This window comes from Siniperca chuatsi, linkage group LG17 (assembly GCF_020085105.1).
Source record: "Siniperca chuatsi isolate FFG_IHB_CAS linkage group LG17, ASM2008510v1, whole genome shotgun sequence".
NCBI lineage: Eukaryota > Metazoa > Chordata > Actinopteri > Centrarchiformes > Sinipercidae > Siniperca > Siniperca chuatsi.
This window is the reverse complement of record NC_058058.1, coordinates 25230301-25258220: the sequence shown is the minus strand read 5'-3', so window position 1 is coordinate 25258220 and position 27920 is coordinate 25230301. Positions and strand designations below refer to the sequence as shown.

The 27920-nt window shown below is 39.8% G+C and overlaps 1 protein-coding gene across 2 annotated transcripts in view; it reads right to left on the bottom strand.

The window, feature by feature from the left end:
* The window catches only part of LOC122864114 (septin-7), a 42947-nt gene that overhangs the window by 7168 nt on the left and 7859 nt on the right, over window positions 1-27920 (bottom strand). For both annotated transcript variants that reach the window (XM_044171220.1, XM_044171221.1), the window contains exons 4-9: window positions 21014-21120; window positions 7752-7852; window positions 7517-7651; window positions 3425-3542; window positions 1927-2019; window positions 1623-1719 (exon numbers count right to left, since the gene is read on the bottom strand). In XM_044171220.1, the coding sequence (XP_044027155.1) occupies window positions 1623-1719; window positions 1927-2019; window positions 3425-3542; window positions 7517-7651; window positions 7752-7852; window positions 21014-21120 (651 nt within the window). The remainder of the gene's footprint in view (window positions 1-1622; window positions 1720-1926; window positions 2020-3424; window positions 3543-7516; window positions 7652-7751; window positions 7853-21013; window positions 21121-27920) is intronic.

Genomic DNA, 27920 nt, shown 5'->3' with positions numbered 1-27920 from the left:
CATGGTGCCAAAAACGTTTGTGGTATTATTCTAAATCTCACTTGCCATGGACAGCAAACCAGTTTCATAGTAGCACTCCTGCAAGTTGCCCACTAGGCTGTACTGTACTCAGCTCTTTAGCAACAACAGAATCTATACCTGACATCTGGAAGGCTCCAATGCCTCCGATTCATTAGTTACAGTAAATACCTCTGAGCTCAGTCACATTCGCACTGTGTCCTCATCACTGTAAGCTGAATGTGTTGTCACGATTCATACGTCTCGCCACAGTGTGACAGCAACTTCCTGTATTCGATTAAACAGGGCTCTCACATCCTGTGCTGAAGAGAAAAATGTCTAGTTTCTCACTGGTAGCTCGGGCATGTCACCGTTTGTTTTCATATTATCAGTATTGCTTGCTTGTGTTTTCTTCATAGAGGTTTAAACTGTTCCTGCTCTTTTGCCGTGATAAGTAGTTTAACAGGCAGTAGAAGAAACAGAAGCCAACTGTAAGTCTGTAAGCCAGTTCATACAAAACACGACTGAGGATTACATGAACTGGTACTGGTGTTTATTATCAGACATTTAGGAATTAAGCTGATTAGATTAGATGTATTAAAGGTACCCTGTGGAGTAATCTTAATCTTTTTGTGATCAAACACTGTTCTGTTTACATTCAGTGTTTCTCACCAAAACATACGTGTGTATCCTTGAGGCCTACCAAACGTGTTCGATGCAATCATTAAATCCTCATGTTTCTATCAAATGATCTATTATCTATCGACCCAGGACTGCTACAGAGTGGTCTGCCTACACAGGGCCGGTGGTGAGCCGCCACCACCCCGCTGATCCCTTGCTAGATGGGTACTCTCCTATGTTTCCTGGCCGACATCCCACTTTTACAGTATCACGTGTTTCTGCATCTCTGCTTCCACCGTCAGTCTAACCACAGTAATCGCTCGAGAATGCAACACTGCCGCAGGTCTTTGAAGTAAATACACTGGACAACTGAATGTTTTACCTTTGTTTGTTTTCTTTTTTGTGTTTTTTGGCTTTAAAGAACGACACATTTCAGCCCTTTAACAAAATTGAACAATTAACAAAGAGGAAGTGTACAATGCACTGATGAAGACTTACCAAAAGACATGCAAACTAACCATGCATGGTTAGTTTGTACATGCTTTGTATTCTATTTGTCTTTATAATTCATGTTGTTTATTTATTTAAATGTAAGCTTAAAAAAATGCTTTATATGTGAAATTTTGTATTTTATGTCACCCATTTCTATTGTTGGTCAATGTTCAATAAAATAGTATATAAACAGTAAGCCCTCCTCATGCAGATGCTTTCTTGTCTTGTCTTGTCTATCCCAGTGTGGGCTGGGGTTATTCAATAACAGTTCCAGTGTGTGTGTGTGTGTGTGTGTGTGTCTGTGTGTGTGTGCACGCTGATTATTGGGATGAGAGCAAAACAAGAGCACATGGATTGTGTTACTGCTTTGCAAACCATCTACACGTGATGACGTGCTCAATAATCCATTAAAACTGTGGAAATATCGGTGTGTCTGTGTGTGTAAGAGCGAGAAACTCCACTTAGTTTAGACCAGTTTACAGGCTGGACCCAGCTGACCCTCGACCTCTCACCTTCAGCCACACCCCAGGGGTACTGCCTCCCGCGCACTCGCTTTCCGTTGACCTCAATAATGGTGTTGCTACCGACTACAGCCAAGGGTAAACGATCCTGCAGAGAGGAGGGAGGGGACACAACTGTTGCATAGCTCACACACAGTAGCTAAAAATACACTGTAGGCTGTGCCCTAACATACACAGAGACATAGTAAGAACGACATAAATCAAAAGACACTGCATTAAAACAGTTTGGTGCAACTAAAAGCCACAGAGACATTTTATTTAAAACTTCATGGAGGGTTGCTTTGGGAGAACAGACCTTGATTTTCCTGACCAGCTTCATCTCCTCCTCATCATCTGTCTCTGGGAACTCGTAGATTTTGATTTTGTGCTCCTGGATTTCTTTCATGATCTGCACACAGCAGACGGGAAAAGGGAGAGGCAGAGCGAAATAGAAAAACAGCATGAGAGGTGATGTAGCAGACTAAGCTGTATGTGGGGCAAACAGGTCCAGAAACATCAATAATCACACTGGAGGTTAGTCAACACACGCAGGAGGAGAAGCCTACCTGTTTATTCACCAGACACACACAGATGAACACTACAATGAACGTACACAGATGGTATCACTGTACTGATGCAGGATCTGCGCATCAGCACAGTGTGCTTTACTTACACTGGGCCCTGAGATACGACATTGTGAGAAAGGAAACGGCGCCACACAAAAGTAAAAAGAAGTCTTCAACACTGGTGGAAAATCTGACTTTTCTGTACCAATACTAAAGCAATACTGTTTTCAATACCTTACTTCGAGAAATATAAACATGTTTTTCTATAAAACCCTCATTTCTATTGTAACAAAATAAGCCAAACTTCTGAAATGTATCAATTTTAATTGTGTCTACACACAACAGCTGTACAAGAACTTTGCCTATATAAAAGAGTCTACAGAGTCTTAGGAAAATGATGATTTAATTAATGAAATGTTGGATCAATGTTCAGACAGACATTAGCAGTGTATGAAAAAAAAAACCAACAACAAACATGCTGCTGATGCAGAAGGCGCCCGCAAAAAAGTCGAACCTCGCGCAACTTTTGCCAGCATCACCCAGCAGAACACACATGCAGGCGCACGTTTCCAATAGATGACTTTATTAGCTAGTCGATGGTTGAGACACAGGATAAAAGGATTGTCGCTGTGGTATCTTTCCCGAGTGTAAAATCCGTCCTTAGAGAACTATAAGCCACTATGCAGGGTTTTGGTGTCTGATAAGCCTTCAAACTCATGGATCTGTTACTCGAACTGGACTTTCTGGATTGCATTTCATCGTCTCACCAGTACCTGAAAGAACACGCCCCCATGAACCCCTGTGTTCTTCTTTTCACACAGTGCTGTTTTCAGTCTGATACCTGATAGTTTTCAATACTCGGTGCTACAGACACATTTAGGTCAGGACTTATTAAAGTATTGAAATTTGATATCGAGCCCAATGCCCAGTAGCAGTACTTAGCAGTAATTAGCAGGGTAAGTTCCATGTCAATTAAAGCCAATAAATACTTTATGTCATTGTCAGTATTTCTAAAATATTATGGCTGTTTTGAAAACATTGGACAGCATTATTATTTTTTTTTTATAAAGAACAGTTTAAAATAAAAGGTTCAGATACTTATTTCATGACATAAGATAAAAAATTAGAAAGATCCTCTAGCCACATCAACAGAGTACAGACTCCGATCAAACAATAACATTTGAACAAATCATAAAAGATGCTAGCCAAACAGAAACATATATATTCAGTCAGAAGTGGCACACACACCTGTTTCTTGAACTGCTGACACTCCTCAGGAGTCATTGTGTCGGCTTTGGCAATGAGGGGGATGATGTTTACTTTTTCATGTAACCGTTTCATGAATTCAATATCAAGGGGCTTCAGTCTGGGGAAGAAGCAAAGGGAAGAGACAGTTTAAAGGTTACATACATAATGTATGAAGCCCTTTGTTTGTTTGTTATGTGAAGTAAACACGTCCTGGTCCTCGGCAACAAGATGAAGACAGCTGAGAGGTTTTAAGCCTTACAGAACTGTATGAATGAAGAAATCGTCAGGTGAATTGTATACAGTGGTGACAAGCAGGATTGAATACTGACACCTTCTCCAAACCTCACTAACACTTCCACACAGCTATCGTACAGAAGTAGTAGTAGTCAGACCTTAAATCGCTGTTATTACAGTAATATAACTGGGTCAGCTTTCCACCTGCAGCAACAAGCTGCTTAATCAGATACACAGAGCCCCATCGCAAATCAGAGCAGTAGGGTCGATTACACAACAGCATTCCACAGGTGATCGCCTGAGCTTTACAACTACTATTTGTCAGAACGACGGGCCTCATGCAAGAACATTTTCGGATTCTCATCTGAACTTTCTCTTACTTTTTTTCGTACAGTTGGCTCGTACGAGTGTGCCACATCAGATTCGGCAGACGCTCCTAACTTCAGATAACTGTGTGAATGACCCGCGTAAACATGATGAATGCCTTCTGCGCATAATTGAGCACACGTTCATGAGAACGGTAAATTATCATAATTAATGCCCCAATAAGACCATAAAAGGCTCCGCGTCCTGCGTCATATGTAAGAAAATGACATCGAAGAGCAAAAAGAACTTTACGGAGAGCCATAAAGAAAAGTCTATCATTTTTAACAACCATTCATCTGTCTCTGCCAATATATCTCTTCCAAGGGCCTGACGCACTAAGGCATCCAAAAGATTACACTTCCAGTTGACCTTATTATATAAAGAGACAAATGAACCTTCAATTAGTGCATCATTTAAGCCGTTCTGCAGTTTGAGATGTTCATATTGATATTGTAGTGTGATATCGTTAGGCTCTATGAATACATTCAGAATAAAATTATAATTCGAATTGCAGAGTCATACAGGATAATGTCAACATAATTATGAAGTGTAATTTATTTATCATATGCTCATGTAACTACTCGGACATAAAAATGGTCACGTTGGAAAACAGAGGATCTAATTATTCTGTATAGTTGTACTTTTTCCACTTCAAAGATAGCATACTTTCAATAGGAACTGTTGTTCTATTAAAAAATGTGACCACATTATCCAACAAATATGAAAGAATGCCATCAGAGAATTCAAATAAATGTCATTGTAATTTTAAGTCCTTTGCCTGGTGACATCCACTTTTGCACACTTTCCCTCACAGCTGTGTGGCTACATCTCTTCAGACGGAGGACTGGGTATACCATACAGACTAGGGCTGCATGATAGGGTAAAAAAAAGCATATTGCGATTATTTTGATAAGATAAGGTATTATATATTATATATATATATGTATATATATATATATATAAAAAAACTTATAAGATGAGAAGGTATTACAATAAAAAAGTGAATAAGATAAGAAGGTATTATTAAAAAAGGGAATAATAATAATACTGATTCTAAAATAAAAGTTTTAACCACACACTTTGACCCCCAAGGGGAAACTCTTTCGTTAGAGCTGCTCACTGTCACGTCAATGCACACTTGAAAATAGAAGGAATAGAAGTTCTAAGCAAATCAAAATATAATACACTATAATACAGGTAAGATAAATTAAGGACAAAGTGGATATAGTGTAAAAGCTAAAATGATGATTATGAGACAGTGGATATTGCACAGCAGTAATAGAAGCATGAATAAATATCAATAAATAGGGAATTTTAAACTGAAAAGAGTATAATGCACAGCAGTATTAAACAGAGCATATTGCACAATTGTTTCAAGTATTGCAGAGATGTTACTGGTCCAATGTCCAGTTTCGTGACTAAGCTGATTTAGACTTGATTCTAGGCCTAGTGAGGAGACCTTTACTCGCTGATCTAAGGGATCCGTACAGTGTGTATTCAGTGAGCATGTCAACGACGTAGGAAGGAGCTCAGTCATTCATAGATTTAAAAATAATCAAATCAGTTCTTTTCAGTTTTACTGGGAGCCAGTGAAGAGAAGTTAAACTATGTGTGTTGGTTTTAGTTCAAACTCTGTATCCTGTAGTCTGTGCTGTGAATTTCGCACTTGTTAAAGGGCCAATGCTGCTCTAATGTTTTAGTTCAGCCCTGACGCACTTAGAAACACACATGCACTCAGCTCCAGGGCAGGTGTCGAACATGAATGGGGCCATATGGTGCTTTTCATTTGCCAAGAGAGCCAACAAGGCTGCGGTCAGTAATCCACACTGAGTCACTGTGGGCCAACAGGCTCAACAGCAAAAACCACCTTTTGTTGTAGGCAGCACAGTGTGGCCTTGTGTGTGAAAACAGCCAGGCCAACTGTGTGTGTGTGTGTGTGTGTGTGTTTGGCAGCGGCCAGAGCCAAGACACAGATGGGAGGAATGGGGTCTCCAGGTCAGCGAGCTCAGGACAGATTACACCAATGTTATTCCCGCTTAGTAACCTGGTAGGAGGCCACAGGCAGAGCCGGCTGGGTTTGGACTACTTAACTGCTGGCCAGAGAATGTGGCAGCAGAAGAGCGACACTGAAACAACAGCTGAACCTCTTTTAGGTCAATATGGGCAAATTCTCAACCTCCTTAGCTGGTATCTCCTATGCCCTGTTTTCTTTTCCCCATACATGCATCCTCCTCTAAGACACAACTATTTACTGCTAAAACCAAATAACATGGAGGATTCAAAGAATGAAGGACCGTCTTGATGATCAGAACTTGGTTGGCCAGTAACCTTCTGCAGCTGAACAAAGCCAAGTATTGGCTCTCAAGACTCATCCATCACGATATCCAAAAACCATAACAAGTTGGCGGAGTATGTTAGACACACAGCCAAATATCTTGCAGTCAGTTTTTATTCTGATTTACAGCTTTGAGAAGCAAATACATTTAGTAGTTAGTTCTAGTTTACTCCAACTGCTAACAGTGTCCAGAATCCAGTCTTTCCTCTTGCTTCTCTGGCAGTTGAAGCTGCATAACTATGTATGTCCCAGTGTGTGTGTGTTCTATATACGTGTTGCTTGTTTTTACACAGCTGATTTTTCACCTTATCTTGAAAATTTTAGTAAACTTGTGTGGTTTTTAAATGTGCTGTATAAATTAAGTGATTTGACTTGAATCTATTAACAATATGCGGCCCGCAACATTTTTAGTTCGTTCCATTTGTACTTCTGTCTCTTAATTTCCACTCGCTATCTCCGTCTATGGTAAACACAGTCTTGATTCTGATTGGTTCACACAGCCTGCTGTAAATTTCTCAGGTTTTAAACACACGTCCACATTTATGAGGAGGTCATGTGACCTGACACCACCACATCCACCGCAGATGTCCAAGATGATTTTTGACACAAAATGACCTGGTTACACAACCTCTATACTAACAGAGTGAATACAAATGAGTCAGCTCCACATGCAGTCAGTTAATTCTTCATTCACACAGATAATTCATGAATTCCAAATCAGTGTCTGCACTGGGGCACTCCGTCAGAAATCATTCACTTTCTGACCTCACCCCTTTCGGTTTGAACTAATCTTTTCCTACATGTTAACCTATATGAGAGAGTGTTAGAATGAGGTTTAATTAACCAGAATGACCAACCATTCAGGAGACAGGGCCCCTTAAAGTTGACTCATATTGAACCCCACCCCTAGCTCCAGAGCTAGTTTACAGCGCCCATATCTGAAGCTGCAGTTCAGTCAGTCAGACAACTCAAACAGAAGAACCAATCACAGTTGGAGATGATGTCCTGACCCTGAAATCAAAGGCTATGGCACAGTTCAGGTCTTCAGGCTATATTCTATTGAAGTGGTCGGTGTGTAAAATTCTCTATTTGAAATACACAAAAATTCCACGGCTTTCTAGAGATTCCATGATCAGTAGGATCCCTGCAGTACCTACCCATGCCCAGACGGAGCGATGAAATACAGGCAGCACTGCACTCTGTTGTCCGGCATCTGCCGTCTGTTGACCCGGGACTCTGCGTTGAGGTAATCCTCAAACTTGCTGTCGATGTAATCGATGACCGGCTGCCAGCTGAGGACCACACATTATTCACACCGATCCCAGGTACAGAGATACAGTTATAGTGCATTATAGTAACTTATATTGACCAATGACAGATTGCTGAGCTCACCAGTTACTGTTGTCAACTGCATCACCAAAGCCGGGGGTGTCAACAATGGTGAGCAGCAGCTGCACTCCTCCTTCCTTTACCAGAACCTTAGACTGTTCCACCTGCAGTGACCAAGAATGTCGACACAAATCAGTCAAGAAATGTGCAAATAATTACAAAGAAGTGTGAGCCAGATGGTCAATTACTGTTTATTTACTTGTTAACAATATTTAATTATTTTGCAGTGCAGTCAATTCCCAGCCTATTTATGCTTAAAACTCATTTATCTCCACACTCGATTGCTTGGTTGAGGTTTTGTGTGAGAGCAAGAGGCACTGATTTTTGTACAACCAGAAAAGAAATAAATAAAACTTAAATAACAAAACAAAGAAAAGGTTCACATGTGACAACATGACAGTTTTTAACCTTCCCATTGCACACAGCATGTTTACCAACTTGTGTAGCCTGTGTTACTTCTGTCAAATACCAGTATATATTTTATTCTTTATTTCCAATTTAATTCCCGTTTGCAGAGAAGTTGATTTTCTACCAGTGACCAGACACAAACAAGGGCGAATGTGCTTTCAATTATTATCTGACCAACTGAAACCGGCAGTCAAACAGAATCAAATGACTGTAAAGTTTCTGGCAAGAGCAGAGAGCACTGGGAGTTAACATGATTTCCAACTGGGCCCTAACACTTCCCAGTTACTGAAGCCATGTGCTGTTTGATTTACAGGGACATGTGTTCATACAGCGTTATTGAAAATAGCAAATTCAGAAGGACGACACTGACCCTGGAACTGTAGTAAGCACTGCCCAGTCAGCAGCATTTTGGTGCAAAATTCCTCCTCCTTAGGGACTGGCCAAACAGTTACGCAGTGATCACTGCCCATGTTTACTACTGTTGATGTGGAAGAAGACACAACTTTCTTCATTTCTTGTTTAGTATTTGAAATTATTTATTTATTTATTTTAGTATTACTTTACCAAATAATTTCATTATAAAAAACTTAAAATATCAAATCCTAATTGTAGCTGAATCGACCATTTGTATGTTGTTTGGACTTATACAAAGATCGTTCACTTGTAAGTCGCACTACTCTGTGACTCCTCCATTTCTTTGCCATGGCTTTCACTTGTGACACTAGTAAGAAGCTAAATGTATGGGCTCAAATAAGGGTCAATGTGATATTAAGCTTGCTGAATAATGTTGAGGAATCATTTCAAAGCCTGTGGTTGTGTATCACCCTTTTCTACATAAGAAATTCAACTATGGAAATGTGTAGAAAATATTTGTAGCTATAGAAAAAATTGGGAATGTCTAAATAAAATTTGAGTACAGATTATATTAATGGTGAAGTTACACAAAAACTTTAAGAAAAAAACTGCCTTTGTCAACATCTGAGAACAGATTAAAACTGAAAACTGCGTGTGTAACTCAGCACTCAAAGTTGCCACACTATCTTTGACAAGTTGCACATGCACACACACATTAAAGTTACATGAAAAAATGTTGGCCCTGCTTTCTGCTGTGAAAAGTGAGGCTAAAATTTGTCTGTGTGCATGTATAACTTGAGTGTCTCACAGAGTGTGGCACACTGAAGCTGCAGTGTGGGACGCGAGTCTTTCCCAGGAAGGCAATGTTCAGTTTGAAGTAAAAACTACTCAGGACACACATTTTGAAGGGACGTGAAATACTGTTGCTAAGGAAGCATGGCCATTGACCTCAGCTGGCTACTTCTTTACTTATTCAATGTACTTATACAAATATACAGACTACAGACCTGCAAACCAATTAACCACAGTGAGCCATAACTATTTGGCAGCCACTTAGAATGCAATTTAAGATTTGTGCAGAGCACTGGACAGATGAACAAAGCCACCTCTGAACACATCACAAAGGCCAGAAGGGATAGGCTTTGATCAGCGTGGGGTCGAGGCAGAACTCGTGATGAGCAGATGAACTTTGATTTAAATCAGCAGATCTGAACCAGAACTTGACTGGCATTCTCTCACATCAGAGTCGCAGAACTTTCACAGACTCTGAGTGAGGGATGAGAAACACTCAAGCCAGGTCCACACGGCAGACTAATTAGTAGACAAAACATTGAACACTGACATTACAACACTCCCTAAAATACATATGCCATGTATAATCTTTGATTTCACTCAGTGTGAACATACATTTTTCTTAAACTAATGAGTGAGGCTTGAGATACAAATTATGATTTCTGTGAAGTGTTTGTGTAGTAGAGTTGTAGAATACTTAAAGAAGGCAGCTAGTTTCCCTGAGGGTAGGCCACATTGGTGTTTAACCTCAGCTTAACTGAACCGATAGCTTACCCTTAAGTAGCACTGACTGGGGCCGGGCTGCACTCTCACTCACAGCAAAACCAGGTTCTCACAACACAACAAACCTCCTCAAACAACGACAAGTGAGTCGAAGATAAAGCTTGGTGCTGAAAGTCACTTTAACAGCAGATAATAGGTCAGCAGCACAAAGGAGAGACGCTCCGTGGGAACACACTTATTACATTGACAGTGTGGAAATCTGATGTTTTTATATCACAGATGATGATTAAAGACACTAAAGTGTGAGTCTTGAGCTGACATGTAAGCTGGTGTAAGAATTTAGTGTAAGATGGCTGCTCAGCAGATGGCGCTAGACTGTAGTGTAACTGGGCAGCGGCAGCGAATAATATATTTCTCATAGTCGTAGGTAAGGTGTATTCAAGAAACAGATCAGTAACATCAGCAATAATGTTGAGTATTTATAAAAACAAAAAAGCAAAATCCACAAGCACGTGGCAAAATAAAACAACCCCCCCTTCTGAAGTCGAATATTTGGCCTAAACTAGCGACTCACAGTCTGGAACAGCCCTAATAAAATTCATCATTGTACATGTTGTTTCATATTGCAATATCAATATACTGTATATCGTAATATCGTAACCATCTGGAAAGGTAGGTAGGAAAGAAAGGTACATCCTCACATTGGAGCAAAAATCATCTAAAAAGCTAATATTGTCATAAAGCAGTCCTGCTCACTGAATTGCAACATTGCCTACAGTGGCCTAATACAGATACTAAAGAGACGGTTTTGGCACGTCTCCCTCGTTAGGCCACAATGCTAGCAGTGTTGTTCAGGTTTTTGTTGTTGTTGTTTTTTTTTTTAAAAACTAAAAGTGGTACAAAGTAGTACAGTTTGACTCTATGCCACAATGCCAGTTGGACGTTATTTTTGTTAAAAGATAATTACTGTATTTCTTAAGTCAGGGGTAAATATACTGATGCAGTTGATGAAGTTGTTGTCTGTACCGTTTGACATTATGGTAGAGAAGTGAAAAATAGAGCCAGATTTTAAAAAATACAGGAATTATCATGTAAGAAAGAACACACTCACACAATGTTGCTATTTTTTATTTATTTATCCTGTATTTATGATTTATGATTACCTTATTTAGGATTGTGTGATTTTCACTAATCTGTGATGCAATAAAAATATTAGTTTCTTAACTAAATGTAAGGTAAAGTGATTCCAGTATATTTCAGTGCCATTTTATGAGTTTTAAGCATATTCTGATGATTATCGGGATAATATCGTGAATCGCAATTATTTTGGCCAAGATAATCCCAACGTGAAATTTTCAGATCGTCCCATGCCTCCACTACCGCACCAGTTTTAATTCTCTGCAGCAGTGTTTCAACTTGGGTCAGGTGCTCTAGCAAACACAACTGGCAGAGGATGGGTGTGTGTGTGTGTAGGTGGGGGGAATATCATATCCTTATTGTTGCACTAGCAGTTTTGCTGGTTAGCTAGGCAGTTGTGCTGCGGGCAGTGGGATAGTGTGATCTGAGGGGCAATAGCAGAACCCTCAGTATGCAATGATTTGTCAGATGTCCTCACCTTTTTCCATAAATGGTTACTCAGTTCAATTTTAGAATATTTACTTTGCTACATTACAATACATATAATATTGCAATTTAAAAATGTATATGTTATGATTTAGATTTTTATCTATATATTGGCCATTCCTAGAGTGCATGCCTGTATAGACCTTTTTTACGGCATACATTTTGACTTACACAAGTGTAACTAAAAAAATGAATGATGGCTCTGTTCTATTTAGGTGTCTCAATAAGCCATGCTAGTAACCTAACATAGACAATACCAGTATCCTGGAACTGGGATACCTAATGAAATGTAGTTACTAATAATGTTATTAGCAACACCTGTGCTTTTCCTGCCATGACATGTCAAAATGTTGTGAAAAAGACCTACTTAGCTCAGACAGCATTGAGCATAACCTCTTCTTACTCCACCTCCATCCTTTCAACACCTAGCTGGTACTAGTTGGCTGCAGGTTTGCTGTCCTTTAGTGTTTGTTTCAACTGTGGTCCTTCACAATCTATCACACAGACTGCACAAGATTCCCCAGCAAAGCTTTTATTGCAGACCCTTACCCCTGTGACCCCCCCACCCACCACTTACCAGGATCTGTCATGTATTGCAATCTATCACAGTCTGGTTGTCTTTAAACTGACCTCTGACCTCCAGAGCTGCTACTGGGAGGCTGGGCTGTGATCATTCAGTGAGTAAGTTCAACTTACAAATAAACTTTTAAAGACCTTCTAAATGCCATTCAATATTAAATATACATTATTTTATATACAAAATAGTGTGAAAATGAAAGCTACTGCAAGGTGACTGGATCATACTGGGTCTATGTGACTCATTAGGAAAAAAAGATACTGTGACTGTGAAAGCATGATGCTTGTGGAATCAGATCCCAGTTTGGGTTCGGGAGCTGGACACCATCTCCACATTTAAGAGTAGGCTTAAGACTTTCCTCTTTGATAAAGTTATGGTTAGGGCTGGCTTGGGTGAGCCCTGAACCATCCCTTAGTTATGCTGCTATAGGCCGAGACTTCCCATGATGCACCTCTTTCCTCTCTCCTCCTCTCCCTCTCCATCTGTGTGCATTTTTATTCTATTACTGCATGTTACTAACTTGACATCTTCTCTCTCCCGTAGTTTTGTGTTTTCTCGTCTCTCATCTCTCTCCTTCTGTCGCTTTCAGCAGGTATTTCTGCCTCCGGAGTTGCAGAGTCTGGATCGGTGGTTGTGGGCCACCTGCTGCCCCCGTGTTCCTGCTCAACAACTGCCACTACAGTTGTTGTTATTGGCTCTGTTACTAATACTGTCATTATTACTCCTATAGCTGTCATTCCTATTATAATTATTAATTTATTAATATTAATGTTACCACTACCATTACATTATTACTATTTTAAAAATTCTAGGTGGTATTTGCATCGTCTGGTTCTGCCCGAAGTTTCTGCCTGTTAAAACGAAGTTTTTCCTTGCCACTGTCGCCAAGTGCTTGCTTATGGTGGGATTTGTTGGGTCTCTGTAAAAAATATTATATAGAGTACGGTCTAGACCTGCTCTATAGGAAAAATGCAATGAGATAACTTCTGTTATGAATTGGCACTGTATAAATAAAATGGAATTGAATTGAATTGAATTGTGATACTAGAAATGTCTACACAGATCTGGACAGGCTGATATAGATAAAAACATGTTGCACTTACATAATAACCAAGTGGGTGAAACACTGTGTCAGAGATGGTGCTATACAACACATTTTAAGTAAAATTTTCAGGACTGCTGAGTGGACAACACTGAAGAATCCTGCAGTGTCTCTCTTCTTCAACTGGATAACAGGATGAGTCAAGCCACAGTCATGCCTATTAACCAGACAGGCTGTCCACAGACAGTGAGCTCATGGGAAAAGGAATGACAAGACTAGGCTACACCATGTCTCACAAAGATTGCAATGCAAGATGTCAGTACTACTGTCACTTACAGTGTTTGATTGATGTTTTCTGTTTGAATGGGGTCAGTTATTTAACTTTGTGCTGGCAGTATGAACAGTCGACCAAGAGAAACTCTGATGCACTGTGTTTTGGAAATGCAAGTCATTATTCTAACGATGTGCCATCACTTGGCCTGTCATGATAACTACTTTTGTTGGACGATACGTTGTCACAGCAATAATTGCGATAAATTATTGTCATTTTAAGGGCATTCATTTGCATCGCATTCCATCGCATACATTTGCACAAAGGTTGTCAGTTGTAGCAAGGGAGAGATAAGGTAGATAGAGAAATTATTAGCCAAATAATCAAACTCACTTCAGGAACATCGTATATTTGAAGTAAAAAAGTTTTTAAATAATCTACAAAGGGAGGGAGAAGATCAAACAAACTATTTACATATTTACAAGCTATAGGAACACTGTAATCCAGAGATCCGGAGAGAAAGAGTGAGAGAGAAGCTCAAACCTGCTGCCCCACACGCTGCACCTACTGACTGTCTGCACATGGCGCAAGAGGAGAGGGAGAGACGAGACCCCAGAGCTGTTAGCAGAAGAGCCGTAGACTGCAATTACACTGAGCAGCCTCCATGGGAATGACTTACAAAATACTTTTTATGAAATAAAGTCGCTAAGAAGGTCTGAAAAGTTACTAAATCTAGCGAGAAAGTCGCCAAGTTGGCAACACTGTGTGTGTGTGTGTTGAGGAGCTGCCTGAGCCCCGCCCACGGTAAAACCCCACACAGAGAGCAGATGACAAGAGGACAGAAGCAGCACGACCAGAAATTACAGTTTTTTCTGTTCATTCGGCTTAGACGTGCTGTGACATGACGCTTAAGCGCTGCACCCAAAGTCTTATAATGGCAGGGAAAACCCTGCTGTTCATTCAGGCATCATGTTATTTGTTATGTAAACAAATACGCATGTAAACACAACAGGCAATATCGAGGTCAGCAAAAATTATCAAGCTCATGGCCATATATTGTAAGATAAGTTGATAGCGTAATTATCGCGACAGGCCTAGCCATCACTTTGTTTAGTTCAATATAACAATACCAGACTACAAACTGCACCATTGCTCTCACAGACTGTTAACAGTTTGTTATCGCTCTGCTCAATATTTATTGCATCCTATGAATACTGTTTCCAGGCTGAATACAGAGCAGTTTCGCTAACAGCTAATGTCACCATAGTTTAACAATAGATACTAGCTGAATTTTGTTAAAAAATATATGCATACAGGATGATATACCTGTAATTCATATAGCTGAAACAATGAATCACGTGTGACTGATTTTATTCAGTCACTAAAGCAGAAACATCTTCGATTCTTTTTCTGTGTGTCAAAAGATGTACCTAGTAAACTAGAATTCTTTAAGTGCATAGACATTCTTAAAGTGAACTCTGAGTCACTTGGCTGCTAGATGCAAAATATGTAATTACAGTAAAAACTATTATCAGACTAACTGTTACTAGTGCTTACACGAAGATATATTTTTAGTTGCAAATACACAGTTTATACAATTTTAATTTAACATGTTTGTACTTTGCACTCTGTATGTTCATCATGATTTTCTCTTAAAGAGTCACTGTTTAAAGCTGTCACAGCAACATAAACTGGAGTCATTACTAATGGTGAGGCTGAAACCACATTTAGTAGCAAAAACTATTGATCTAGATGAAGTGACACAATCTTTCAAACACAATGTTGGCTGAGAATAAGAGAGAGACCATGTCCTTTATATGAAACATCAGATTATCTTGTTATTTTAATCTCTAAAATTCCATTGAAGCAGGAGTGAGTCTGATATAAAAAGCAAGGCATGCCTGTGCATTGGCAGGACAAGACTAAGCTCAGTGCATAAGGCAGTTTGCTGGCTAATCACCAAGTCCCTGTCCTTGTATGCTCTCCAGCCTCCTCAACAAGCCTTATTAAAAAGGAACAGAGACATCTGCCCTGGCCTATCACCTCTAACACCCACTCTGTCCGCCAGCATGGTCATCATCAAAAAAAAAAAAAAAAAAAAATGAATTGGATTCTATTACACACAGCATTCTTCTGGGTTTCATCACATTCTTTGGCATGACTTGGAAAAAAAGTGGCCACAATTATTTGAAATGTAATTAGTTTGTGGTTTCTGGAGAGAGAAAAGGGAGAGCTCTCTGTTCTCCATATTTATTGTCCTAGCAAGAATAAACAACAAGCAATACACACACACACACACATGGAACATTTAATTTTAAGCATATATTTCAGCTCTCAATTTATTCCTTTGGAACTGGAAATCTTGAGGAATCCTCAAACATTCAGTCTGGGAGCTAACAGAAGTGCGCGCACACACACACACACACACACAAAATCTCATTTAAACTTTTAATAAGAGCTGAGGAGGTGTAATAGACAGGTAAACAAATTGGAAACAGCAGTGGGGCGAGGGCAGACAAAGCCCCTCAGTGTGTTGCCAGGGATTAGAGGAGATTTAGAGCAAAGTAGTAGATCACAAGAACAGGTGAAGGGAAGATCCTCATCATGCAGCTGATCTACTGTACACTAGCCCAAACTGAACACCTACAATTCCCTACTACAGGCAGAAGACCGAAGAGAGAAGCCTGCTGGAGCTCCTTAACACCAACAGTATCACCTTTCACTCTTCAAAAGGAAGCTCAAATAAAACTATGCAGCTGTGCACCCTATTTGAGGAAACTGCCAAACCCTTATCGTCTGCACTGTCACTGCAAATAGCATCAAAGATTGCAGACTCAGGGCATGAACCACATGCCTCACACATTCTGTATCACTCCTGGTAGCAACTTCATTCTTGGCACAGTCACACCTGCAGCTTTAACGTCTGTTACAGCTTGATTTAACATGACAATTATTCTTAACTAAATAAACTTTAATGAGCTCATGAACGCGATAACATTTGCTATTGTAAACAAATGTCTGGTAGGGAAAAGTCCAATTTTTAAGAACTGGGTAGTTAGTAGGGCTGCGTATAGTCTGAAATTAGTAGTGCCAATGAGATATCGAAACGATACCTTGTTTCAGGATTTATCTTTAACAAGTAACCTAACATTAAATCCCCTTTTTGAGTTTGTAAATTACATGAATAGTCACTTTATTATGCTAGTTTATTGCAACAGATGTCCTCTAGATCCTCCAAAAATCTGCAACAAAATATGAGGCAACGTCACATTACACCTTCCTTACCACTCAGTCATACCCTGTTCTGTCACTCTCCAATGCCTCTGCTCCCTACCTGGGGTTAGGGGTTAGAAGTCATACTTACTGCTGTGTGACTGCCTGAACTAAATAACATTAAATATTCATTACTAAATGCACAACAATTAAAAGTTAAAGTTTAAGAGTTTACTAGCCAAGCACTGCACTAAGGATGACCAATTAGACTGGGCTACTACTGAATAGAACTTGTCCTTCCCGTACAGTCCTATTGACTTGCTATTGACTTGGAAAAACAACAGTATATTGTAAACAGTGGAATCTGAATCGGTGACCTGTATGAGGAGGATGTGTTCATGGCAGATATAGTGAGAAAGTACCATCGCAAGGGAAAGGGCCATTTCCGAAAATACCTACAAATGAGAGACTGCATTACTTCCAAGATCCAGGGCAAAGTTGAAAATGCAATTCTCGACTATTTCGAACTACCTGTGGAATGTCATCCTCCTTCTGTTTATATACGACAACCAACCAATGTCCTAGCGATGATTGCTTGAGTGCAGGACTTTTACATATAAATGAGCATCCGTTACATTTAAGCCCTTGCCAAACGAGTTCACACAATGCTGGTTAAGCCTATCACCGCCAGGTAAATCTCCCTGTATACTGGAGTTTTTAAATCTGATGTCTGTGGCGACATTCCCGCTCTGGCAGTAATGATGCGTTTTACGCCAACCAGCAATGATTGGTTTGCCAGAGTGGAAGCGGGGAGCAACCCAGAGCCATGTAGAGAGCTCCGCGATCCGCCATTGCTGTAAAAGAAAATGGTCCATTGGAGAAAACGTTTATTAATGAGAATTGTTTATTATTTATTTTGTTTATTTATGTTTATTATGATTGTATTGTATGTGAATATGTTGTATTATATGCAGTCATGGCAATAAAACCACTTGAATTGAAATTGAACAGAGATGACACAACTCTCTCTCTACACGGCTCTGGAGCAACCGTAGCGACGGAGTAGGCTACATTGCAGAGCCTATGGTGGAAAAACCCAAGAAGCGTCCAAGAAAAGTTTCTGATGCTCCAGATTAAAAAGAAACTCAGCGTTCAGAAGAAGGATTACAGTCAAAAAAAAGAAAGCGATCGACAGCGAGGACAAACAGGGATAACCATTGGTGTAGCTTCAGCTTTTCCTCGTTGGAGAGCGCTGAGAGACGGACTGAGGGCAGACTCCGATGTCCCGTTACTGCTCTTGGACAGGTTGGTAAAATATTTGGAGTAGGCTATGTAGCTATTACATTTACTCTACATGAGCCTGGGGCGAGCTTACTATACGCATACATCATAAGCATGCGTCGACAGTGTTGACAGTGTTTGTGTAATTACTCTCACTGCCAGAAGCGGGAGACAAAAGTTCCATACTCAAGCTTTAACCAGTGTATCACAAATGTATGACAAATCTTTTAGAAGAGGTCTGTAACACGCATGGATCCAACTAGGGCCAGTGTGAAGTAATAATCAGTCATTGGAGAGCCATGCTGTCGTCATAATTAAGAGGAAGCCTCTTGGAATGGGGAGGGGAAGCGTACTGTATACTAAGGCGCGTGCCTCGTTTTATCAGTGCATCATAACAGCACGCTTGTTTAGAGTTTTGTGCAGCACACACTTTAATGAGGTGTATCAGATCTATTATCATTGAGACACAGGAAATACAGCGGGAGTCAGCAGACTGCTTAAATCTAATCTAAATTAAGGCAGCTGTAGCTCTGAGCCCGACTATGCATCTTTGTATTAGGAACAGTCTGAGCCTTTTACAATATTTTTCTAAATAAATTGGTTCATTAAGGGCCTCTTTCCAAACATTACATACCTGTCATAAGTTTGTTTGGTTATCAATACCACATCAGTTGTCTGATCAATTTGACCCATGGAAAACACTGACTGGCTGCTTTTTGCCTGCATTATAGTAGAGTTGCATTTATAGATAGTCAAATCGGGTTCCAAGGGTTAATAAAGAAAACTAAGGAAGACAATCAACAATGTAATCCAACGCGGTAATACTAAACACATGGTTGAATGTTGTCTTCTGCATTGCATGGAATGTGTTCACTTATCATAGTACATGAATGCATTTATATAATGCAAACATTTAGGATTATAATTTTAAATCCACCCATGTATAAACAGCTATGAGAGATGCTGGCTCTTCAAGAAAAGCAAAGACAGTCCCCTTTTCTGGCAGCATTTCCCCAATGTTTACACTCAAGCCTGAAGTAGACAGAAGTAAATATACTCTGTTTACAGTGATGTTCGTATCCAATCAAGCATAGCCACTGGCCATCTCCGCTAGACTAAACTCTCTACTGTCACAACTGGCACAGGCATGCCTTTCCATTAAGATGTTTACATATGACACACGCACTTTAACTCCCTCGCTCCAACTGTATCCACATACTACAGTATAGAATGAACCAGCTTTCCCTTTCAGCACAACAGTATACTGTTTCAGATGAATCAATAAAGAGTTAACTGATTAAAGAAAAACTAAACTCCCTCTTATCCTTTCCCCTGCTACTTAATGTTCGACCTCATTCATTCACACGGTAGCAGAGGGAGCCCAAACGCATCCAGAAACCAACAGTATCAATCAATAAGGATGCCTGCTTCACATCACATCACATCACATCTATCTGCTGTTATTTACTCTGCACAAATGTCATGTCGTCTCCTGTGCATTTCATCCGTACTCCAGCCCACATAAAAGAGCTTCTGCAGGGACAAGTCAGCCCTCCCAAGCATAGCTTGGACACCCACAGAGCCAGACCCAGTGTGGTGGTTCTAGTCCAGCATAGTGAACAGTGTTTTACATAGAGAAAGCCTTGTGTTTTTTAGGACTGCCACTTTTCACAATAACAGAGTTTATTTCAGGGAAGTTGTATTTCTTTATTTCCCCCCCCTCACCAGTTTTATTTAAGAAGTTTAAGTTAAGTTTTTCCTTTTTTACAAAGGCTGTTTTTATTTGACATTGCCAGTCTTTTCATTTCCACTTTAATGCCTCTTTTCATCACAAAGTCTTTGTCTGGCAGTCAAGACAAAGAGGACAGAGCCAGGTATGTGATTGTCTGTTGCTTTGGCCTGAATGAGCAGCTCATCAGCTGATCACAAGAAGGACAAAGGAATAACATTTTATAATATTGAGATGATTTTTTAAAAGTGTATTGAATTATTTTACAGTTTCATGTTTAATCACATATTTTGTCTGTATTTATTTCTAATATTTATTTTTTAATGTTGCAATTATCTATTTATCTAATGTTGACCACTTTTGGTCTTCATATATTAAAACCACACAAAATATGATTAGCCATCCCTTTCTTTGTGAACATGATCTTTTTTTATGCCAGGACATCCCAGGATACATCCAAATATTCCTGGGATGTAAATGGTAACTACGCTGTTAAAAGTGAATTTCTTTTTTATTGTTAAGGATTAGCTCTAGGAATTCCAATTATATGAAATCATCAAATGTTTTGGGTTTTTAGTTTCCAGTGTGCAGATCATGATAGCATAATCAAAATCACAGGGATATCTCAGTTCTGTTTTAGGGTCGATTTTGTGTAATTTTGTGTAAAATACTTACACAAAGAATATAAATAAATCTTTATTTACATCAACAAACGTAGTAATGCCGTAAAGTTTAAGAAGTTCAAAAAGCAACTTAAGGCAGGGAAGAGTTAAAACTGTAGAACCTTACAACAATCTAATTACATTGCCTAATTTGAAATTATAACACATCTTTGCCTTTGGCTTTGTTAAAGCAGATGAACCGGTTTCACTGTCTTAACACAAACACATGGGTGGCAACAGCTAGGAGGAGCAGCCTCACAAAACAAGATCTCACACAGAAACTATTTAGTTGATGGCTGCAATGCTGAGAGACACTGGAAAAAAGATTAGGACACACCTGCGTTATAGCAGCCTCAGGCTCTGACACTTTAACTGGCCAGTGTCAGGGTGAAGGTAACCTATCGTGTTTCAATTAACAAACAATTGACAAACCTTTGGCTCTTTATGGGGTTAAAATTCAATTAGTGGCAAGGGTAAATCCACAACGAACATTGAAAAGTACCAATTTGTCAATGCTCGAAATTACTACGGTGTTGACACTTGAAGAGAAGAAAGGTGTGGACTATTCCTGGGGAAAAAAAAGAAATTACCTGTACAGTTTTTTTAATTCTATGCGAAGGACCCGGGTATTCAGGGGAGTACAGGTCTGTCAGAAAGAGTGAGTTGATCAGCGTCGACTTCCCCAGCCCAGATTCCCCTGAAAGACAAAGAGAGCCAGAGTGAGTGGGTGGGAGTGAACTCAAGAGATACATTTCACGCTATACTTGTTTTCTAATCTTCTTTTTCATGCCAGACTGAGGCGCAACATGACACAATCTCCAGATGTTTAGCAACTCCATTTCTAATGCAGTCTTTCACCGTTTGACATTCTTTACGCGTTTCAGATTCAAGACTTTTTTCAGTACAGGAAATGGCTCCCTTTAACCCCCTTTTTTAAAACAGGCAAGAGTTAACACGAGACAAAGGAGGAGACAGACAGGGTGGAAGTTCTGTCCTCCCAAATTCTTTTCCTGTCTGCATTTCAGGAATCTAATCAGAGAAACTCATGGGAAGGGAGAAAAGGGAAGAAAGTCATAATAAATTTTCACTCTAACAAAGGAGTGAAAACTGAAAAAAAAGCACAGATTCCATTCCATTGCACATAAATCGAGGCACAAGAAGCAATCAGACAACTGACACTGACTAATTAATTTTCTCATGTAGGTCCATTCTTTAATATATACAGCCTTTGATAATTTGAGATACTGCTCATTTGGGATTAAAACATCTTTAACATCGCTTGGTGACAGATAATTTACTGTCTTGAAACAACTGTTTCAAAAGTTGTCAATCTTATTTTCTTATTCGTGATTCATATCAGCAACAATAACATTTTACTCACCAGCTCCTTCTCGAAGACGTCTGAGACAGGGACTCTCTTTAACCTGCCCTTTCAACATCGAAATACAGCATCTAGTGCCTCAGTTGGATAGGGCTGGGTATCAACTCTCAATACTTTGTAAGTATCGACCGAACTGTGTCCGTAAAGTATCAAAAAAGTTGGCATCAAATGTCTGCCCAGATTCATAATGTTGTTTGATTATTCTTTAATGCTTGTTTCCTTTGAAGCTTAATATATATTTCAGAAAAGTGTAATCATCTCTTCTGATGTTAGTGAGGCGCTCTTTATTTCAGGCGAGGCTGGGACCTCCGCTGCAGGAAGCCCTGCTAATGGTTTATGGAGCTTGCTATCAGTGCTACACGGCATGGCAGGAAGCACTGAGGTTATCTTATACTCAATTCAGAAGTAAAAATGTTTTTAGAGAAGTGCATTTAACTTCCTAAGCTTTTTCTAATGTCACCTGTAACCCCATAATGTAGAATAATAGTAGCTAGTGTTAGATCGCTACTATAGGTAGTAGGATAGTTAGCCAGGCATGCTAGCGTTAGTAGTTGAGTTTAGAGCAGACAACCCGTCCACTTAAACCTGAGACCTTAAATAATCAATTGACAAAAAATTATTGGGGACCGATTTTGATAATCACTCATTTATCAAGCAAAAATGCCAGACATTCGCTGGTTCGAGCTTCTAAAATGTGATTATTTGCTGCTTTTCTTTGTTTTATATCACTGTAAATTTAATATTTGGAGGCTGAGGACTGTTAGTCATACAAGATGTCAACTTAGACTCTGAGAATAAGACGGTGTAGTCCCTCATTCGTCCAGGAGTGTTCTATCGTAGAAAAGGTTTCAGTCGTAGTCATCTGGACACAGTCAAGAATCAAGACGTTTTGGCTCCCATCCGGAAGTCATTCTCAATTGAGAATGACTTCCGGATGGGAGCCAAAACGTCTTGATTCTGAAAACAGTGTCCAGATGACTACGACTGAAACCTTTTCTACGATAGACTCTGAGAAGTTGTGAAGGGCACAAAATATACTTTGTGCAATTTTTTGGTGCTGCAATAATCACAGAATCAATTCTGCAAGAACCTAGAGGGACTGACTATGGTAATCCAAAACCATCAGCAGTGTGCCTGTTAAGATTGGGGTGAGTGGAAGGCAAAAAAGAGCTGCTGAACAAAAGCTTCAGTGTGAGAGAAGAGGCAGTCATACGCCGAGCTCTGACCTTTACAAGTAGCCAGGGCCAACATGGGCCACTGCTGCCAACAACTCATGAATAGGGAGGAGGACGGAGAGTGGATCCTTCACTCAACACACTCGGAGTCATAAATATTTTCCTAAGAGGGTAGAGCCGCATTAATCTTGCAATCTCAACAGAAATGTTTCAGCGATGGTAGCTGGTCTGTGATGAAACATGCAAGACCGCTGTAAACATTTCTTCAAGGCTGAAAGGGAATGGAGAACTCTTATACACTGAAGGCTGATGGGCACCAGGGAGAGGCTGTGGTTTTGCGCAAACTGTGGGTGAATAACATGCGATAAAAATGTCAGCTTGAATTAGGGAAGCTAAGAGCTGAGAAGAACTGCAGCACCAAGGGGAGGCAGTGAGATCCAGGTTCAAGTCTAGGCCCAGTGTGAGGCGCGGGAAGATGAGGAGCTCTGGTTACAAAAGAACCAAACTCATCAAACTTAGAGTTATGATGGTGGTGGGTTGAGTGCAGATGCTGATCGTGGTTGGTCAGAGCTGTGTCTGGTTGTTTGTGGGCAGGGGTCGTGAATCTGCCGCAAAACTGAACCACTATACATAAATGTGATCAGATGAGAATTGGCTTCGACTGGCTGAAAATATTCACTACCCCTGCCGCCCCGTGAGTCAGACTAACCCAATACAGTGGTATGAAAAAGTGTTTGCCCCCTTCCTGATTACTTTTTTTTTGCATGTTTGTCACACTTAAATGTTTCAGATCATCAAACAAATTTAAATATTAGTCAAAGTTAACACAAGTAAACACAAAATGCAGTTTTTAAATGAAGGCTGTTATTATTAAGGGAAAACAAAATCCAAATCTACATGGCCCTGTGTGAAAAGGTGATTGCCCCCCTGTTAAAACATAACTTAACTGTGGTTTATCACAGTTCAATTTCTCTAGCCACACCAGGCCTGATTACTGCCACACCTGTTCTTAATCAAGAAATTACTTAAATAGGACCTGCCTGACAAAGTGAAGTAGACCAAAAGATCTTCAAAAGCTAGACATCATGACCGCGATCCAATGAAATTCAGGAACAAATGAGAAAGAAAGTAATTGAGCTCTATCAGTCTGGAAAAGGTTATAAGGCCATTTCTAAAGCTTTGGGACTCCAGCGAAAAATTGAACTTTTTGGAAGGTGTGTGTCCCATTACATCTGGCGTAAAAGTAACACCACATTTCAGAAAAAGAACATCATACCAACAGTAAAATATGGTGGTGGTAGTGTGATGGTCTGGGGCTGTTTTGCTGCTTCAGGACCTGGAAGACTTGCTGTGATAAATGGAACCATGAATTCTGCTGTCTAAAAAACTCCTCAAATACCATCTCACACACACAATAGCTGGTGAATTAACACTGAAAAAAAAAAGTGCTGTGCTGCAAATTAATAAAATTGTAGGTTTAGCTGGTTAAGTTGTAACTTGTAACATGCAGATTGATGGGCCGAAACCCGTACGCTGCAAAGTCCTCGGTTCGAGTCCAGCTGGGGACTTGTATGTCTCCCTACATTTCTCCTTCTCTACTATATGCAGTCTATTTAAGACAAGAAATAAAAACAAAACTTGCAGATAGATAACAACTTATGCTGTATAATTAGTTAAATTTTTAGTAGGGCAAAACTTTTTCTCCAGTGTGGACTGATGCTTTGAATATTTGGTGTAAGGAGGGGGCATCCGCAGACCAGCCACCCCAGACTAAACTTCTATAACAACCTATGTGTCAAGTCTTCCGTTTTAGCTTTACTATAGTGGTTTTTCTGGCATTTAACATGATCAACATAAGTGATGTGAAAACATCAGATTTCCACACAAAAAGAAATAAAAAGTGTGCGTCCAAATTATAATTCAGTAATAAAATCCTAACGAGCTGTGGAGCGCCTCTCCATCATTGCTAACAGCACTGTCAGCACAGTGGCGATCACACTGCTGGACAGCAGTAGAGGAAGCCGTGCCAGAGTCTGCTTTGGTTCAGGAGGAGTTTACCTGACCTCAAAAGCATTCAGCACTAGAGAACCATCACGCTGCTCCGCCGTCCTTTTCAATCAGCCTTCTTCTCATTTCCATTACGGTTGTATTTTCTAGTTAGGTAATTTTGAGACAAGACTACCTTTGAAAAACGTTGCCTGCCATGCGGTTATCCTGTGTTGTTCTATGTACAATGACACACCAAAAAAACAGGCTGATTCTTCGACTTTCAACATGAGGTTTGAATCAGAGGCAGTTGATTGATGTTTAGGGGGCAGCCCTAATTTGTCATGTCATTACAATTAGGTTTTAGGAACTTAGAAAGAAGAAAATTAGAATACGAAATGCTCATTTTCTACAAATAAATGTAGCCATTTACAAATAGCATAAGGACACAGCAAAGGACTGTTAAAACAGCCAGCAAGTGGAGTGAAAGTTAGTTCATTGATTGAACGTGATATGCCCAGTGTACTGCTGAGGGCTCACTTGACTGCTATATATGGGTCTTTTGCATGACTCAGCACAAATACAGTGAAGCTGCTTCACACAAAAAAAAAAGTATTGTTAAACTGGGCTGAATAGATGAAGGCTCCTTGCTGTTACATAGTTTCCTTAAAATCCTCCATGCCAGCTAATTGAACCGAGATATATAAAGAAGCCACTCAGTGTTATTACATTCGGGCATCCCAACTGCAGCACCAGAGGAAGAGCACTCTCACTGAGCCAGCCCGCCAAGCTGAGGCCCGCCGGCTTGCCTCGCTCAACAGCCAACGCACTTCCTTTAAAGGAAATTTACAGCAGCTGTGTAAACCATGGGGGTTTATTCAAAGGCACTTCCCACTGCATACAAGAGGCTGGTGGAGGGAAAGCGGGAAAAGTGTGGCTTGAGAGAGGGAGCCCGCGTTAGGTTAATTCTTTTGACAGGGCCTCCAAGACAATGGGCTAATAATGTGCTAAAAAGGTGAAATAAAAAGGGAAATTCTGTACGTTCATAGTGAAAAGTAGCAGCGCGCAGAGCTCCAAATCTTAAAAACACTGTATCGGGTGCACAGTCATAGCACGGATCAAAACATTCAAACGCGTTCGGATTTGCCCACAATAAACACGAAGACTATTTATCTGAGTGCCGGTATTCTGATTGTTTAAATTCTGTATGTTCAACATCGTTTGAAAGCAGTCATCTTCTCTCCACTACTCTGTGTTTATGAATGGGACTTTCCCTTCGAAAGGGGCAGGAGACAGTAAAAGTTTAACAAGTCTAGAGCATGACAAAAGTGTTACACATATATCTGTTGGCAAAGCCATCTTTTTCTTTCTGCCTGTGTCAGATTTCCTCTTCTTCTCCTAAAAGCCCCTCTTGTTTATTTGAGGGCATTCTTTCCAAAAGGGATACAACAGAGCTCATTCAACTCTGTCAACCAGGACCAAACACAATGAGCTCCGGCTGCACAGGCCAACATCAAGGTCAGTTCTTGCCAATGCAAATCACTGTCAAATATTGACTTTGACCAACAAATGGCTCTGCCCCACTTTCACTTGTCTGCTAACAATAGCTATCCCTCCACTATATCCACACCAACACTAATGTATACTTAAACCCACATATATTTAAAAGGATATACTGGGTTTGATTCCCATTGCATTTCCCCCAAAAATTAATGAATTAAATAAATTGTATTCTGGAACTCTCATTCTCTCATTTATTATGATATTTTCAAATAAGACACCTGACTAACGCTACTCATGGCGCAATGAGATAACTTCTGTTATGAATTGGCGCTATATAAATAAAACTGAACTGAATTGAAATTGAATGGCTCTCTTAAACATCTTCTTCAAAACTCTATTAACAATGGAGCAGATAAAAAAAAAGAATATTTCTAAAATTGTACACACCTTTATTATAAATGCATCAGAAATTATGAACAATGCTAGCTTCTATGGCAACACGACTGCCAAATAAAAATTCTCAAAGAGGACTGGAGAAATTAAGGTGTAAAGTTTGTGAATGTTGAGGGTGGGAAATCATGAAATCAAAAGGAAGGTTTTACATCTTCCGAAGTTGGAGGGGGGATTTAATGTGCTAGATCTTGCCACTCAAACATTTTACTTCCACTATATACTGTAGCTAGAAACACAACAGAAGAGCAATGGATTCATGTTGAAAATGTCTAAAACTGCTTTCCATATATATTTTCATACATTCTGTCAACTTTATAGTAAAAAAAAAAACCAAAACTTAGCAGCAACATGGAGAAGAATTGAGATTTTTTGTGAGCCGATATCAATTTCAAACACATACTTCTTCATGGAACAGCCCCTCTCTCTCTCTCTCTCCCCCTGCCTTTCCTGCCTCTCTCTACTGTGGCTATCAAATGGAGCATGCAAACAAACCTGTGTCGAATCACCTGTTTAACCCTTATTCAGCAACACTCTTGGCTTTCTGATCGCTCCAGGTCAGTGAGCCTTCCCTTGAAAATTGCAAATACCAAATTGCAAGTCTAGTTATTAGTATTTTTTGTGTTTCTATGTGTGTATCTGTGTAACATAATTTGTTTGTTTGTATGTACTCATTTACAGATTGCCTTTGTCAGTCCCTTTACCTTGTAGTTTATGTTATGTGTGCTACAATGCAGACATAATTCCCTAACAAGCTCAATGATGGGTGGGCACTGGGTGTGTATGGTGTATGTGGTATATGCCCATAATAAAGACACAAAAATTGTATTCATTCCTGGTGTGTTCATACTTTCCAGAGGGTGTAAGCAGCCTGGCTTCCACCCTTTTAATGCTGTAATGCCTAATAAAGTAAGCACTAAAATACAGTGAAAACAAGTGAACGGTTGTAAATTTCTTTACTTCACTCTTTCTGAAATATGCATCTAGAAATTCCACCATATC